The 15,957-nt window shown below is 36.4% G+C and overlaps 1 protein-coding gene across 2 annotated transcripts in view; it reads right to left on the reverse strand.

The window, feature by feature from the left end:
• Positions 1 to 10,609: 10,609 nt before the first annotated feature.
• TRIM9 (tripartite motif containing 9) overlaps positions 10,610 to 15,957 on the reverse strand; it is a 160,603-nt gene continuing 155,255 nt past the window's right edge. For both annotated transcript variants that reach the window (XM_072629826.1, XM_072629824.1), the window contains 2 exons: positions 15,133 to 15,295; positions 10,610 to 13,026 (listed from right to left, as the gene is read on the reverse strand). In XM_072629826.1, the coding sequence (XP_072485927.1) occupies positions 12,964 to 13,026; positions 15,133 to 15,295 (226 nt within the window). In that variant the 3' untranslated portion in view covers positions 10,610 to 12,963. The remainder of the gene's footprint in view (positions 13,027 to 15,132; positions 15,296 to 15,957) is intronic.

A 15,957-nucleotide genomic window follows, 5' to 3' on the forward strand; every position in this document is an offset into this window, starting at 1 on the left:
AGCAAAGGCACAGACTGTGTAGAGCACCAGATAGAGAACTGTTTTTCAGATTAATGTATTGAGGGGACCTACCTGATGGAAGATCAATGGCTAATTATGGCTGTAGGATATTGTGGTATAACTGCTCATTTGAATATGACTACTTTTAGAGTTTCAAGGCTCACAGCTGACAAATTTACAAATCAAGTAAATTTGAAATTTACAAATCAAGTTTAGGGGGACTGTGGGAGCATTTTGTAAGGATTGCTGGGTTCATACCTAACACAAGGTCAATTTCTTAAGCTTTAATCAATAAGATAAAAATGAGTCATTGATTACCAGGCAGCTCTGCTATGAGGCATGGGAAGATATAAAAAGACAGAAGCTTTGAGAAGAAGCTATGGAAAGAGTTGGAAACAGCAAAGTGAACTGAGTGCAGGAAGAGATGTGAGAAGCTGGGATCACAGAATTTAGAATCTTACACTTCAGACAGATCATTCTTCAGTTGTTTTGTTAGGAGCTTGTTGAGGAAGAGAGTTTTTACTTTGCAAAGTTAACTGGAGAAAAGCTGTTGCATATGCTGGAAGTTCATTGAAAGACAGCTAAATCTTGCTGCTGTGTGAACAGCTAGTGGGGTTTGTTTTTCTCTAGTGTCTTCTACAACCTGAGAGAGGAGTGAGGGAATTGAGGGGATTACGACAGCAAGTGGTTAATTGTTGGTACTGGGTGAACCACATTGACTTCATCTTGTCAGTTCTGGAGTTAGTTTAGTTTCTATGAAGTTATATGCCTAGCCCAATTTCTGTCTTGTGAGAAAACTATTCAGTTGTGATAACTGGAAGTGTGAGGAATGATTAAAACTGTTATTTCCACAGAAATGATGTAATATATGACATGATATCTAGGGGATCCATGCATACCAGAAACTCTTTTGACTTGCAGCAAATGCAGGAAAATAAATTGATTGCAGAAGTCACTAACAGCATGGACTAGTACTAGATTATCTTCTAACATAAGAAGAGGGACAATCGAGAGATATAACAGAGAAATTTGTTTCCATAAATTCAAAATAACAATCAGCAGAATAGGAGACATAGTGAATTATGTCTCACACAGAAGATAACAGACAGGGCAAGGATCCAACTGATTTTTATCATGTTTTGGGGTTAGAAGTCAGCTAAGTAGAGTAAAAGTTGTCTTGCTTGGAATGCTTGTGTACAATAAGCTTATGAATATCAATTTCTCCTCTGTGAAGGTTAAAGCTTCATTTCAATGGTCATACAACGTATGTAGAAGGAGAGGGGAGAAGACATGAGTGGAAACTATGTAGTAGGTGTATTGGAAAGTTGTACTTTCTGTATTACCTAGACAATGGGGAGGCAGGGGAGGGACTTTCTGGTCAGGCATAGGTTTTAAAGACTTACCTTTGTTTCTGGAGGGTGTGTCTATCCAAGGAGACACTTGGCACTGCAGTCGCATTAATAAATTTATTTCTTTCATCTTCACCCCTCCTGAGCTTGATTTTTCTTATTTCTCACAGAAGAAAAACATATTGCATTTTTTTGAACTTTGTCCTGCATAGCTGGAAAAATGGACCACCTCTACATGCTGCTTAGAAATCCTTAACTAAGTACCTGGGTTATGCTGACCAGAAACCCACTCAGATCTGAAGATTGATACCAAGAGTTTTCTCACAGTTGTATATCTCAAGTAACCTATATGTCTTATCTGACAACTGTCATGTACTGATCAATCAGTTATTGTTTTCATGTTCCTTTGACTGTTTACAAAAGCCTGTAGGGGCAGCTAGGTGGTACAGTGGATAGAGCACCAGTGCAGGAGTCAGAAAGACCTCAGTTCAAATTTCACCTGAAGCACTTGACACTTACTAGCTGTGTGACGTTGGGCAAGTCACTTAACCCCAATTGCTTCATCCTAGGTCATCTTCAGTCATCCTGATGAATATCTGGTCACTGGATTCAGGTGGCTCTGGAGGAGAAGTGAGGCTGGTGACCTGCACAGCCCTCCCTCCCTCAAAACAAAGTCAAGTGTAAGTCTTGTCATCATTTCTCTGATGGCATGGTCTTCTTCAGCAGTGAAGGACAAACACAGAAACACCTGGGAGGAGAGGGAGGATCTGTTTATAGACACTTCTTTTCCTGATTTCTGGGAAACGTACCTGTTCACTCTTCCCCTTCCAACTTGGAAATTTCCTAATCTTTCATCCAATTAAAAATCAGATTACCGAATGTTGTATTGCTTCTTTTTAATTAATTGGCCTCATTTGATCAATTATTTTTAATGTGTAAAAGTTTGTCTCCTTCTGTATTAGGGGTCCAGGCCTAAGCTGAGAAGGTCTGGTATATTTGTTAGGCAATTGGCACGCATTGCTTAATAAATTGATAAGTTCAGAAGACAGAACCTTTGTTTTCCCATCATTTCATCTTTTACCTGCCACAAGAGAGCTTTCAGAGATCCTTGTGTTGTTCTCTGATGCTTTCTCTGGTTTGAAGAAGAGATGAAGAAGGGGGAAAGACAAACTTCATATCTATCCATTTTACTCTTTTTGAGAAGAGACCTGGATATGATTGAAAAAGCAGAATCCAGTCAGCAGATCTAAGGAGCTTAAGGGAATTGCTTATCACTAAAAGATTATAGCAGTTTTTCTCAGTACCCTGTTCATGTGTCTGTGAATGAGAAGAGTTTGTTACTAATTCCTCAATTGTAGAGTAGAAAGGAACTGTAACCTTGAAGGAGATAAAAAAGAACAGAAGGAAAGAAACAACTTCATGGGATGTAGATTGTTCCTGGAAGGATCAAGAACATAAAGACCCACGGTCCAAAGTTGTGAGTTGTCTCTAGACAATGTGTTTCCTCACTTAGGTATTTCTCTAGTAAATATTTATAGGTGTATACCCACTATCCCTTATAGATGCTGGATGGATCAGTAGGAGAATGTCACCCAGGTTTGTGGGTGGACAGTGATTTTCCTTATATTGAGATAAAGTTATGGTTGTTTCTGCTTTTGCCTTCTGAGCAAATGCTATCCTTCCATCCTTTTCCCCTTATTAATGCAGATGTGCTTATGTTCATATTTAAAATTTAATGATGTCCTGATGACTGATTTTATTTAGATGGGAGTGGCAGCAGAAGTTCTGGAGGCACAATGGTGAATAGTAAGAGTACATCTGTCCCATACCAGTGTTACCCTTAGGACTCTAAAGAGAGAGAGTAGTGAGTCATAGTGGTATGGTATACTCCCAAGCCATCCCAACAAACCCCAGATATGGCAGAATGAATTTAGGTTGGCTGAGTGAGCCAGCCCAGAGAGTAACAATGAAGAATGATCACTGAGTTACATTTACATGCTCTCTTCCTTGTTAGATTCCTGAGGGCATGACTCTTGTGGGAAAATTTTATTGCATTGTTTGAACCTAACCCTACATGACTGAGAGATCAGACATCATTTATGTGGAAATCTCTGGAAAGTATGCTGCCAAGGTAAGTGAACTTATCCAAAGCATTCAAAATTTTTCCATTTACTCTAACCAGTGGTTCCATGTATGGATGGTGTCATGCTGACTGGTAGAGAACCTGTGTTTTCTTGGTTCTAATTATTGGGTCAAAATTAGCACAAACAGCAAAGAATCAATCCATACTTCATTGCATCTCAGTCTCAGAGGCTGCATTGAATCCATGAATAAAAAGTCATGCATCAACTCTTCCTCTATTTTAGTTTTGTCTTATACACTTTTCTAGTTAATTTACTATCAGTGATGTCATTGACCTTAATTCTGTTTTCATCTTTGTTGAAGACATCTGACAACATTGCTGAAAATGTCATGCTAAAAACATGGGAGCAAGTCCACTGTCCTGCTTCACTATACTGGAGACTGGGAAAAATGTGAAACATTTTCTATTATCCAGAACCTGGGCAAGCATGCTGTCATGAAACAGTTGTACAATACTCATGAACTTCTCTGGGAAACCAAATTTTGGCATAATTTTCCACAAGGCCTCACAACTCATAAGATCAAAGGCCTTGGTCAGATTGATGAATGTTGTGTACAGATCTCTGTTCTGCTCCTGGTATTTCTCCTGGAGTTGTTAAACAGCAAACACCATAGCAACCATTCATTGACCATTTCTGAAGCCCCAGTGGCTCTTGGGTAGATGAACATCTTCCAGGTGAAGGATTAATCTATTAGAGAGTACTCTATCAATAACCTTGTTAGAGCAACCAAGCAATGACTAAGAGAGAGACCCCTTTGTGGTTGTTCCAGGAGAATGTATTTCCCTTTCCTTTCTAGAGAGGGACAATGGAGGTATCCTTGAACTCCTGGGGGATAACTTCCTCTTGGCCTATAACCTAGAAGATTTCAGTCAACTTTTGTATGAACAGTAGACACCCTGTCTTGTAAATCTCAGCTGGAGTAGGTACTTTGCCATATAAGAGCAGCCTGAAGGCATGCAAAAGATTTTCTTTAGTTGAAAGTTTGACTAAAGAGGGATTGGCTTCAACCTGAGGTGTACAGTCAATTATTTTAGCATTGATTGATCATGGTCTGTTGAGAACACTATGGAAGTATTCAGCCCATTTCCTTATCATTATCGATGTGGCTCCATCAGCAGTGTGTTATTGAGATGTACCACAGGACTTTGGCCCCATAAATAGCCTTCAGGGCATCATAAATATGCTTTGGATTGCTACTATCATGGTGACACCAAATTTCATGTATCTTCTGACTGAGCCGAGAATCCTATGTCTCTCTAAGCTTCACTTGCAGTTTACTTTCAATGGAGTTAAATGCTGCCTTCTTAGAGATGGATAAATCATCTTGCTGTAAACCCTGTGGAGTTTCATTTTTCATTTAGCAGCTTCTGAACCAGTCTTGATATTTGTGAATGTTCTGTCCCAGATGAGTAAATGTGATTCTGTACACCAAATCTCTGAAAGCCACCTACTCCTTTTCAGCTCTACTGTGGACAACCACGTGTTGACTCAGCTTTATCTCCAAGTTAGTAACAGGCTGTTCTTGCTCTAATCTGTTGACATTAAGTCATTTTGTACTTATCTTACCGTGGGGCAACTGCTTTTGTTGAATGCAAATGTTTAGATTTGAGAAGATAAATCCACGATAAGTCCAGCTCTCTGTGCTACTCATCTCTTTGTCACTTTCACATCCTGTCCATCTCTTTTTCTTACAATGACATAGTCTATTAAATATCAATGTTTGCTGTGAGGATGTATCCATGAAATTTTATTGTGTTTATGTAAACAGAAGACAGTGTTGGTGATGAGGTCATACGATGCACAGGTCTTTAGTAGTCAATGACCATTGCTGTGGATGTTTCTAACTCTGTTTCTCCCAAAGACTCCCTGCCATGTCTAATAGTATGCACCTACTCTGGTATAAAAGTCACTCAGAATTATAAGCTTGTCTTCTTTTGGCACATTAATGATGAGGGTCTCCAGGTCTTTATGAAATTTGTCTTTGACTTTTTTTCAAATTATTCCCCTTTAAGGCTTTTCTATATAATCAAAGAGCAGTTGCTTAAGTAGTCACAACTGATGTTAAATTGGGAGAGGTATTTGAGTGCATTTTAATTTTGTGGAAATCACTAGATAGAGGCAATATGGTATAGCTGATGGACAGTTGGCCCTTATGTAGGGAAGATCTGAATGCAAGTTCCATCTATAACACATAATGGTAAGGAGGGCTCCTGGCACCTCTCTAAGACTTTAATTTGCAAAATGGTTGCTGATATGAAGTCATAGAAGGAGTTTCTTCACTTATCATTAACCACCACAAAACCCCTTATAATATTGTGGTGAAAGCAACACTGTTGCAATTATTTGAAGATATGGTATTATTTGTTTGTGCTGTGTTTGTCTTTTGTTGCTGAAGAAGACCATGCCGTCAGAGAAATAATGACATGACTTGCACTTGACTTTGTTTTGAGTGAGGGAGGGCTGTGCAGGTCACCAGCCTCACTTCTCCTCCAGAGCCATCTGAATCCAGTGACCAGATATTCATCAGGATGACTGGAGATGACCCAGGATGCACTGGGAGACCTTGGGCCCTTTAGGCCAAGGTCTTTGCAGGTACCCATTTAGGGTGAGGTAATGCCCATTCATTGAATAGGCCTGTTTAAGAAGTAGCTAGGCATGGAACCTTAGCATTTAGGGGAATGACTAAACAAATTGTGATACATGAATGTAATGGGATATTAGTGAATTGTAAGAATGACAAATAGGCAGAGTTAAAAAAAATGCTAAGCCTCATATGAAATTGTGCAGAATGAAGTAGTCAGGGACAATAAAATAATATCTAGACTAAAACAACATGAGTGGATAAAATAATAAAGTGAAACTGATAGTTGGATAATTTTTATAGAAGCTTCAATAGCTTCTCTTGAAGAGTCTGCTATATACACAGATACATTTACTGTCTCTTTAAGAAGCAGAAATATTAAATACATCCTTTTTAGATCACAATGCAATAAAAATTACATTCAATAAGACACCATGGAAACACAGATTAAAACTAACTTGTGACTAAACAACCTAATCACAGAAACAATCAATAATTTCATCAGAGAATGACAATAATGAGACAACTATAGGATGCAGCAAAAACAAATTTATATTTCTAAATGATTATGTCAACAAAATAGAGAAAAAGCAGACCAATGAATTGTGCATGTAATTTTAAAAGCTAGAAAAAGAACAAATTAAAAATCCCTGATTAAACTCTAAATTGGAAATTCTAAAAATTAAAGGTGATATTAAAAAAATTGAAGGTCAGAAAGCCATTGAATTAATAAATTAAACTAGGAGTTGGTCTTATCAAAAAGAATAAAGTTAACAAATCATTGGTTAATATAATTTTTAAAAAGAGAGAAGAAAACCAAGTCACTAGTATTAAAAATGAAAAGGGTGAATATGCCCCCAGTGAAGAAGAAATCAAAACAATTGTATGAACTTATTTTAACCCAATTATATGCCAATAAATTTAACAATTTAAGTGAAATGGAAGAACATTTACAAAAATATAAATTGCTTAGATTAACAGAAGAGAAAATAGACTGTCTAAATAAACCTATTTTGGAAAAAGAAATTGAACAGGTCATTTTCCTAAGGAAAAAGTATTAGGACCAGATGAATTTATGAATGAATTCTACCAAACATTTAAAGATCAAATAATTCCAATATTAAATAATTTGAAGTAATCAGTAAAGAAGGAGTTCTATCAAACTCCTTCATGAAACAAATATGGTACTGACACCTAGACCAAGAAGACCAAAAATAAAGAAAATTGTAGACCAATCTTATTAATGAATATAGATGAAAAAACTCCTAAATAAAAAACTAGCTAGGGGACTACAACAATATATTACAATGATTATACATTGTGACCAACTCGGATTTATTCCAGGAATGCAGAAATGGCTTAACATAAGGAGAACTATTAGCATAATTGATTATATCAATAACAAAATTTTAAGGGATTATATGATTCTAGCAATAGATCCAGAAAAAGTTTTTTTTTTTTTATAAAATACAACACTCTTTTCTATTAAAAAAAAACACTTGAAAGCAAAGATATAAATGGATTTTTCCTTAAAATGATAAGAAGCATCTACCTAAAACAATCAACAAGGATTATTTGTAATGGGGATAAGCTAGAAGCTTTCCCAATAAGATCATGAGTTAAACAAGGATACTCATTGGCACCAATATCATTCAATATTGTATTAGAAATCTTGGTAAAAGCAAGAAGACAAGAACATTTCTTGAATATCATAAATACTCAAATTGACTACAAAGGATCTATGAAGGAAGATGCTATCCAGAGAAAGAACTGATAAATAGAAGTATGTAGAGTATGATTTTATAGACATATTTGCGTCTAAAGGTAGCCTTCTCTAGGGCAGGGTGGGAAGGGAGATAGAAAAAAATATAAAAAGTGTGCAGCAGAGAGCAAAAGAAATTTTAGGACACACAAAAAAGCAGTGTAGCTTTGAAAACAAAATATAGTACTTATGACATAGTTTTTTTTTAAGTAAGCATTGTGAAAGGGAAATTCATGGTTTTATAGTGAATCCTCTTTTTATGTTGTGCTGTGTACAGGAAATGTTCTTTTTTTGGCTGTATGTATTTAAGTTCAAAATGAATAAAAAAATTAAAAAGAAGGAACAGAATCTTGGATACTGCAGTTATCTTTCTATGAAGTTGAAGGAAGAGAGTTTAATCGTCATTTTAGAGAGACTGATGACTGCGATGATAGAAGAAATGACAGAGAAAAAGGACTACAAGAATTTATTTCCTAAAAGAACTGAATTCAATCCCTACCTAAGAAAAAACAAAAAGGGTTCTTGATAATAGATTTTAAGTGATATCTATCTATCTATCTAAGCTACACACACATACAAATATGTGTGTGTATAGTTATATATATATGTGTACGGGCGTCTGTGTATATATATGTATATATAGACACACATATATAACTGAATATTGACATTGTGTTTCTGTTTAAGAAGTCCACAATTGTAGTGATGATTAAAGTTGACTTCAGTTAACTTTTGTAGAACTGACATTTAAAAATTGTTATTACATTATTTATGTCTTTGCTTTTCCCCTTGTTTATTAAACTGTTAATAAATGACTGTAGTTAGAAACAGATGTTTTCCTTGGAGATTGGAGGATTTGACATAGAAAAATGAGCAAATGTTTATGGGAAATGAGTTTTGTGTAGTTTATTAAATAAATGATAATTCATAACCTGAGGTATGTTCTCAGAGCTAATTGATTAATGAGGATATTGCAATTTTAGCAATTAGTTTGGAAGTATTCAAATATCCCCTTTTGATTAGATTAGAATCCAGGACAAGAATGAATAAGGACAATTTGCAAGGAGATAGGGAGAGGAGAAAGAGAGAAGGAAATGGTAATCACTTTACCTAGTTTATCTTGATAGGATATATCTAGGATGGTAACCCCTTGTTGTGTTCATTTTCCAAGAAGACCATGACATCAGAGAAATGATGATATGACTTGCACTTGACTTTTGAGTGAGAGAGGGCTGTGCAAAATCACCAGCCTCACTTTCTCTGCCTGAGTCATCTGGATCCAGTGACCAGAAAGATATTCATCAGGATGACTGGAAATGGTCTAAGAAGCAGTGGGAGACCTTGGCCCCTTTAGGCTAAGAGCCTATTCAGGTACTCACTTAGGATGAGGTAACGCCCATTCAGTGAATAGGCCTGTTTAAGAAGGAGTGAGGGGACGGCCCCTTTAATGAGCAAAAGAAAAAATAATTAAATGAAGCGGGAAGGGATACAGCAACAGTTACTACTGATAATCACTCAAGCCAGGAGGATGGGACATATATTCATAAATTAATGTGCCACAAAAAGGCACCAATAAAAATAGATAAAATAAAAAATGAGAAAACAGAATAAAATATTTATCTTATAAAGACAGAAGTAGGCTTGAAAACTTGTCAACTGAAGTTCAGTGTAATGGACATCTGTTTTCTGAGGTGAAATGAAGTGTTCCTTAAATACAGACTCATTAGTTCATTACTGATGTCAACAGTATTTAAATAATAGAAGATAGAGGATTAGCCCTCATGTAAAGCAAAGATGTAAGGCAAAGAAAACTGGGAGTCTAAAGGTAGAAATCTGCTGTAATTTTGTGGTTACCATTTTCTTATTGGGTAAAAAACATTAGCAGGACTATTAAGGATCTTATATCACTTTAGCATAGATTTCACAGTCGATATGGAAATTAATGAGGTTAATAACAGTAGTGGGATTGCTTAAGGTAAATTGAATTTAGAAGAAGCTTGAGGGCAAGACCCATACTTTAATTGGCATGGGTTTATAAACCTGTGAAGGAAAAATGGAATTTTCCCCCTAATACAGTACACCTAGTACTGAACCTCTTATTGATGAACCTTTGATTGTATCACCTATGAGTTAGACTTGATTGTGTTTCTGGTTTTTACCTGATCCATTTTTGAACAGATTTGCTGCCTCAAGTTCCACAGCCTCAGATATGGATCTTGGCTTTCATTTGAAATATCGCTACTACATGACCCTTTGAGTTCTCAGACATATCTATTACCACAAACTCACTATGCTCATACTATGTTTATAGCTTGTGCCAGAACATGCTGAAATAGAAGATTTTTTCCCCACTGTAGCTAACCTATGCCCAGTTCCACCAAGGAAAGAGCACCAGATCAATAAAGAGAGGGCTTTATCTCATTTGGCATAAAAAAATATAATTGGAAAGTATTTTTTTTAAGGTTGTGGATGGGGTAGTCAGTGTCAGGTGCATGAGCTACAGAATTATGAATGTGTTCTATTTCTCCATACACACTGTTCCATGTGTGGGCTAGTATAAATCATAAATCAGCTGGTAGAACTTGAGATAACAACTGTTTCAAAGAATACTAGACTCTTAATGTTAGAAGGGCTCTTAGTGGCCATGTAGTTCAACCTGTACTTGAGAAAGTATCCCTGAAATAAAAATATTCATTGTTAGAGCTTTGGCATACTTCCAATGACACATTTTTCAGTTCAGATATTACTTTAAGAGAGGATAAACACAGACCAATAAACTAAATAAACATTCATTGCTCTCTCATAAAAGTTATTTATTGGAACAGTAAGTGTGATAGTTTCTTAATACAGCAGCTATGCGCAGCTACAAACACGATACAACATAAACCATGTGTTAAGTGGACTAGAAATCTAATTAGCAGAAACAATTCCATAGAGAGCTAACAGTCACTATGAGTCTATAGTGGTCCAGCCATTGAGATTCATTGGAAATTAAAACAGATATCAAACTAGTGTTGTCCTGCAACAGAGTTTTTCTGTAGCGAAGAAAAACTGAAATGGATGTAAACAAAATAGCACCCATTCAATACATTAGGTCAATTTAAACTTGAAGAACAATGTAACAGGTAAAAAGTGAATGTTAAAAGTGGTTATTTACAGCCATTTTTTCTATAACACCAATGTGTTAGCTATCTTCATTGTTGCCATTTCCCCCATTTGAATCCATTACTGACTGAATGTGATACATTGGCAAATAAATCATTGTATAACTAAACATGACTTTTTTCCTATTTCTTAAAGTTTGTCTAACGTTTTATGAAATGAAGAAAACCAAAGAAATGTCATTGCAAATATCATGCAATTAATTCTAAACAGAAATAGCTAGAGTTAACATTCTGGAGTCGTACGTAACAAGAGTCCATTTTTTTCCTCCCTAGTTAGATTCCTCCCAGAAAGTTAAGTTGTGAGCGAAAGCAAAGTAAACTAAAATTTTTATTTATAGTAGGCAAGGGAAATGGGTACAAGTATAATGTCAAAAAAGCAAATTCCTGAGAACGTGATTACCATGGATTACAATTTGAGATATTCTATGGGGAATGTGAATTTACTACGGATGGACTGTGGATGATGTTAAAAGATCCTTAACTGGCAAATTCCCACCAACAGAAACCATAAGGGGTGCCCTCACAGAGCTTTTATTTTAAGGCTGGACTTTCTTTGCCCTTTTGACATATTGGAGTACCAATATCATTTGGATCAGAGAAAGACTCCATGATACATAGTAGCACAGTTCCAGTGGGGGCATAATAAGTGACAGAAGAACTGAAAATACATGTATGACCTATCATGGTAGCAGTTATTGCTATCCTATTGTAGAGACATTAATGAAAGTTTGATTTAACTTTAGTCACATTCTGCTGATATCATGTGCCATCAACAAGAAATTAGACTGGCTTCAAAGCCTGACTAGTTGTTCTAATTACAAGGTTCTGGACCATTGTAAAGCTTAATTTTTATATGGGTGGTATTGTTGTGCTAATTTATAGCAAAATCAGTTAGTCCTGACTTTTGGAACAATCTTAGAGTTCAAGGTAAGCAGCACTAAGCGTACTCTCAAAGTAAAAGTAGGGTCAGGAGACCCTAACACTAAGCATGCTAGGGGCCCTCTCAGGGCACTGCTTTGTGAAAAGAGAGACCCTGAGAAACTATTTCCCCCAGGGTGGAGGTGAGGGTAGTTACTTCAGGAGAGAGCTTTGTGGAAAAAGAAGCCCTAGATACTATTGGAATGATGCCCTATGAAGGAGCAACAGAGCCCATATGGAGAGATACCAGGATACCACAAGGAAAATATTGGGAAGGTCATTGGACAACTGGATTATCTGGGCAGGAAGAACTTACCTTGTCTGTGTCAACCAGTGGAACAAAGCAAGCTATCTGGTAGGTTCCTAGTTTAACTACTTATTATTCCTGTATGCAGAAGGAGCAATGGTATTATTTAAAAAAAAAAATTGAAATGTAATAAATTTTAAAATTGCAACAATTGAAAATTATTTGTAATTTTTGCCCCTTCTGAATATCAAAGCCCTGGGAAAATATCCAGGTCACCCTTCATTGATTCATAGTTACCTTGTCCAAGTTAGCTCAATAGAGAACAAACTAGCCACATCTTCAAAATTTCTTTTAAAGTCATTCTTCCTTATAGTATAGCATTGCTTGAGGAAAAACTTGGGAAAAATAAACATGAACATTTCTCTCTTATCATGGCAACATTATCATGAAGAGGAAATAGCTCACCCCAATTAAAGCCCCAATGAAAGAACAAAAAACCTAAAATTAGACACAGAGTAACACTGAAGTATATCTAGGTATATTATTGATCAGTAGAGCTAAACACCAAAGCCAATGCAGACATGTTAACATTGGAGATACTGAGAGGATACATGGCAGAGTTATAGAATACAAAGAATGTAGAAGACCAGCTTTATTCTTCCAACTTCTCTCTGATATTAACAGCCTGTGAACTGTCCAGTTTTTTCCCCTTACTGTCATCAGGTCTGATCTTGAATAAATTTAGCAACTTTCAACTAAGGATGAACAAAGGCAGCTGGCTTCTGAGCAGGGCTCTTGTTATGCTATTGATGCCCTGCTGGAGTAGAAGTCAGGTACAGGCAGTCCAGTATGAAGTGTTACCTACAACAAGAATATGGTCAGCAAATTGTAACCTTCTCCCCCTTGCCTTCTCTGCCCTCTGACATAGTAAGAAACCTTGTGACTTTCTTCTTTGATGTTGGTTCTCAGGGAAACAAAAAATCATCGGATTAAGGCAAGAATTCTAAATTTTTCCCATCTGCTTCTCAACCTCCTTCCTGTTCTAAATCTTCTGGTGGAAATTTGGTTGCAGACAGTGAAAGTCAATCTGCATGTTTAATGGAAATACCCCTTAGAGTCAGGAGAATGTAGCTAAAGGCAGCTCTGAATCCTCTATTTCTTATGTCTGGAAGCTGAATGGATGGGTTGGGAAAACTTTATACTTCAGAATGTTTACTAATTTTAAATATTCCTAGAGGGTATTCTCAAGCTATGCCAAGCCTTTCTATTTACGTTTAGGTACATTAGTACACACTATTAACCTTCACATAAACTTATTTATTTAATTCTTACCCAGCTTGGTTATATTAATATTTAAGTTCCTTTTGAGGACAGCTATGTGACACAATGGATAGAGTGCTGGGCCTGGCATCAGGAAGACTTCTCTTTATGAATTCAAATTTGTCCTCAGACACTTACTAGGTGTGTGACATTTAACTCTATTTGCCTCAGTTTCCTCATTTGTAAAATGAGCTGGAGAACAAATGGCAAGAAAACTCCAAATGGGTTTTTGGAAGTGTCAGATATGACTGAAAAATGACTGAACAACCAAGTTCCTTTTTAGATCTAAAATTCTGTAAGTTAATGGGGTCATAGCCCATTGGAAATCTAGATTGAGTTTGTTCAGAACTGCTTTGTGTATTGCTCTGATTCTATTTTTCTCATCTTTGTGAAGGTTGATCTTCCTTCATTATCTTTAGGTTATAAGAAAAACTCTCATCTCAGGAAAGAATCTTGAAAACCAGAGGAGAATCACAGAACCACAGAATTTCAAACTTGGAAGGACTGTTAGCAATCATTTCAGCTAACTTAGATATTAACAACTATTCTCTCTACAAAATACCTGACAAGCGGTCAGCTGATCTTTGCTTAAAAGATCTTCAATGCAATGGGAACCCACTACTCCTAGGACAAGTCATTTTTGGATAGCCTTAATTGTTAGGACATTTTTTCATTATATCAGGTCTAAATTTGTTTCTTTATCACATCCCCCTTGCTCTTGATTATGTCTTCTAGGACCAATATTTAGCTCAGCATTTTTTCCTTTATGAACAATTAGAGGGTAAGTGGAAATTGTGGCAGGAGATCTTAGATGTGTAGTATGCTGAAGACTTGCCAAGACATTTTTTTTTCCTCATCAGGGCTATAGGAAGCAACTGGAGGTTCAGAGTAATTGAATCAGTGCATTCTCCTTGCCCCAATGTAATTAGCCAGAATATTTAGGAACACCAGAGGAAATAGAGCTGAAATATTTGCTTCAATATGATGAGATCACAAGCATAGGGATAATTCTATATATCTCTGTGGGTTTATGGTTATAATTAGCTTATGCTGCTCCAGAACCCACTCACAGCATCCAATAAAATAGAGGTATGTAAACTGTAGCTTATGGCTGAATATATGATTGTAATGTCTGTGATCACTGCTTTTCTCTTGTCCCACATGATACCCAAGGGCAGACACTAAAAAACGGTACTTCACATTAAAGAGAGTAATGAGCACATAGACCACTGGATGCTTCTTATACAATTGTTTCCATTCCTCCTAAAAATATACTCCCACTCCTTAAGAATTAGATTCAGCATCCTTCATTGACCTGATCCAGGCATCTGCCCCACCTATTTCTTTCTCTGTCTCTTTCCCATTTGACTATTTGTGATAGGGAGGGATAATATCTCTACAAAGCAACATCAGACTCTATAGTCAGAACCAACTACACTTTCAGTTCCACCACTTCACTCTACACCTCATCCATCCCCCCTGCCCTGTCTTTGTAATCCTCCTCCAGTCTTACAACCACATCCCTCTCCTCACCATCCCTCCCTGTGGTCTTTCATTTTAATGCTATGAATTTTACCCTAAGACCATGAGCCTTTGAAACTTCTACAATGAAAATATTTTGTCCATCTGTAGGGGCAAAATACTTACCTGTACATTCCTGTTCAGGCTGACAGCAGGAAAGAACAGACCCTCCATATTCTCAAAGGCAACAGGACCTTGCTGATCCTCGTTGATTGAAAATGATAAGGTTTTCCTATTTAAGTCGAGAAGGACTCCAATTGTGGCTCCCTTTGTTATCCCCCCCTCAGTTCTGTGGGAAAAGAAAATAATTGGGATGGCAGATCAAATTAAATTTTTACTCAGTTATAAATTTGAAAGACTATACCATTTCCAAACATAATTAATGAACAATGGCTTCTCTCTTTTGCTGCTTCTTAGTGTTAACAAGTAAAACAAACACCAATGGCTAAAAAAAAATATTCTGACTCACCAGAGATAAGATTCTTTTCTTATGCTGTACAATAGATTTTCTTTATTAATTTCCCTGTTTTGGTATCACACAATCATAGAAATTTTGAGCTTGACATACTTTGATAAGTATGTGGTCCAATATTTCACAGGTAAAGAAACTGAGATCTCATCAAGTCATACATTTGGTTAGCAGCACAGTCTGGATTAGAACCCATATCTCTTGACAGTAAGTCTATAGGTTTTTTCACAGTACAGTGCTGTCCTGATTTAATAACTAAAATACATATACATAAATAAAAGCGAAAACAAAATAGAAATCTAAGACAAGTCTGAAAAATATGCACAAGGAATTATGTCTTGGATCTCTTGGTGCACGTAACATTGAAAGATTCTTCTTGAAAGAGACTCAATCATTTAAAAAAAAGAATTTGAATTAAGTTGTTTTAATCAATTTATAATATCATGGACTCTCAGACTCTGATTCTCTTGTCTAAGAAAATA

Source organism: Notamacropus eugenii, chromosome 1 (assembly GCF_028372415.1).
Source record: "Notamacropus eugenii isolate mMacEug1 chromosome 1, mMacEug1.pri_v2, whole genome shotgun sequence".
NCBI lineage: Eukaryota > Metazoa > Chordata > Mammalia > Diprotodontia > Macropodidae > Notamacropus > Notamacropus eugenii.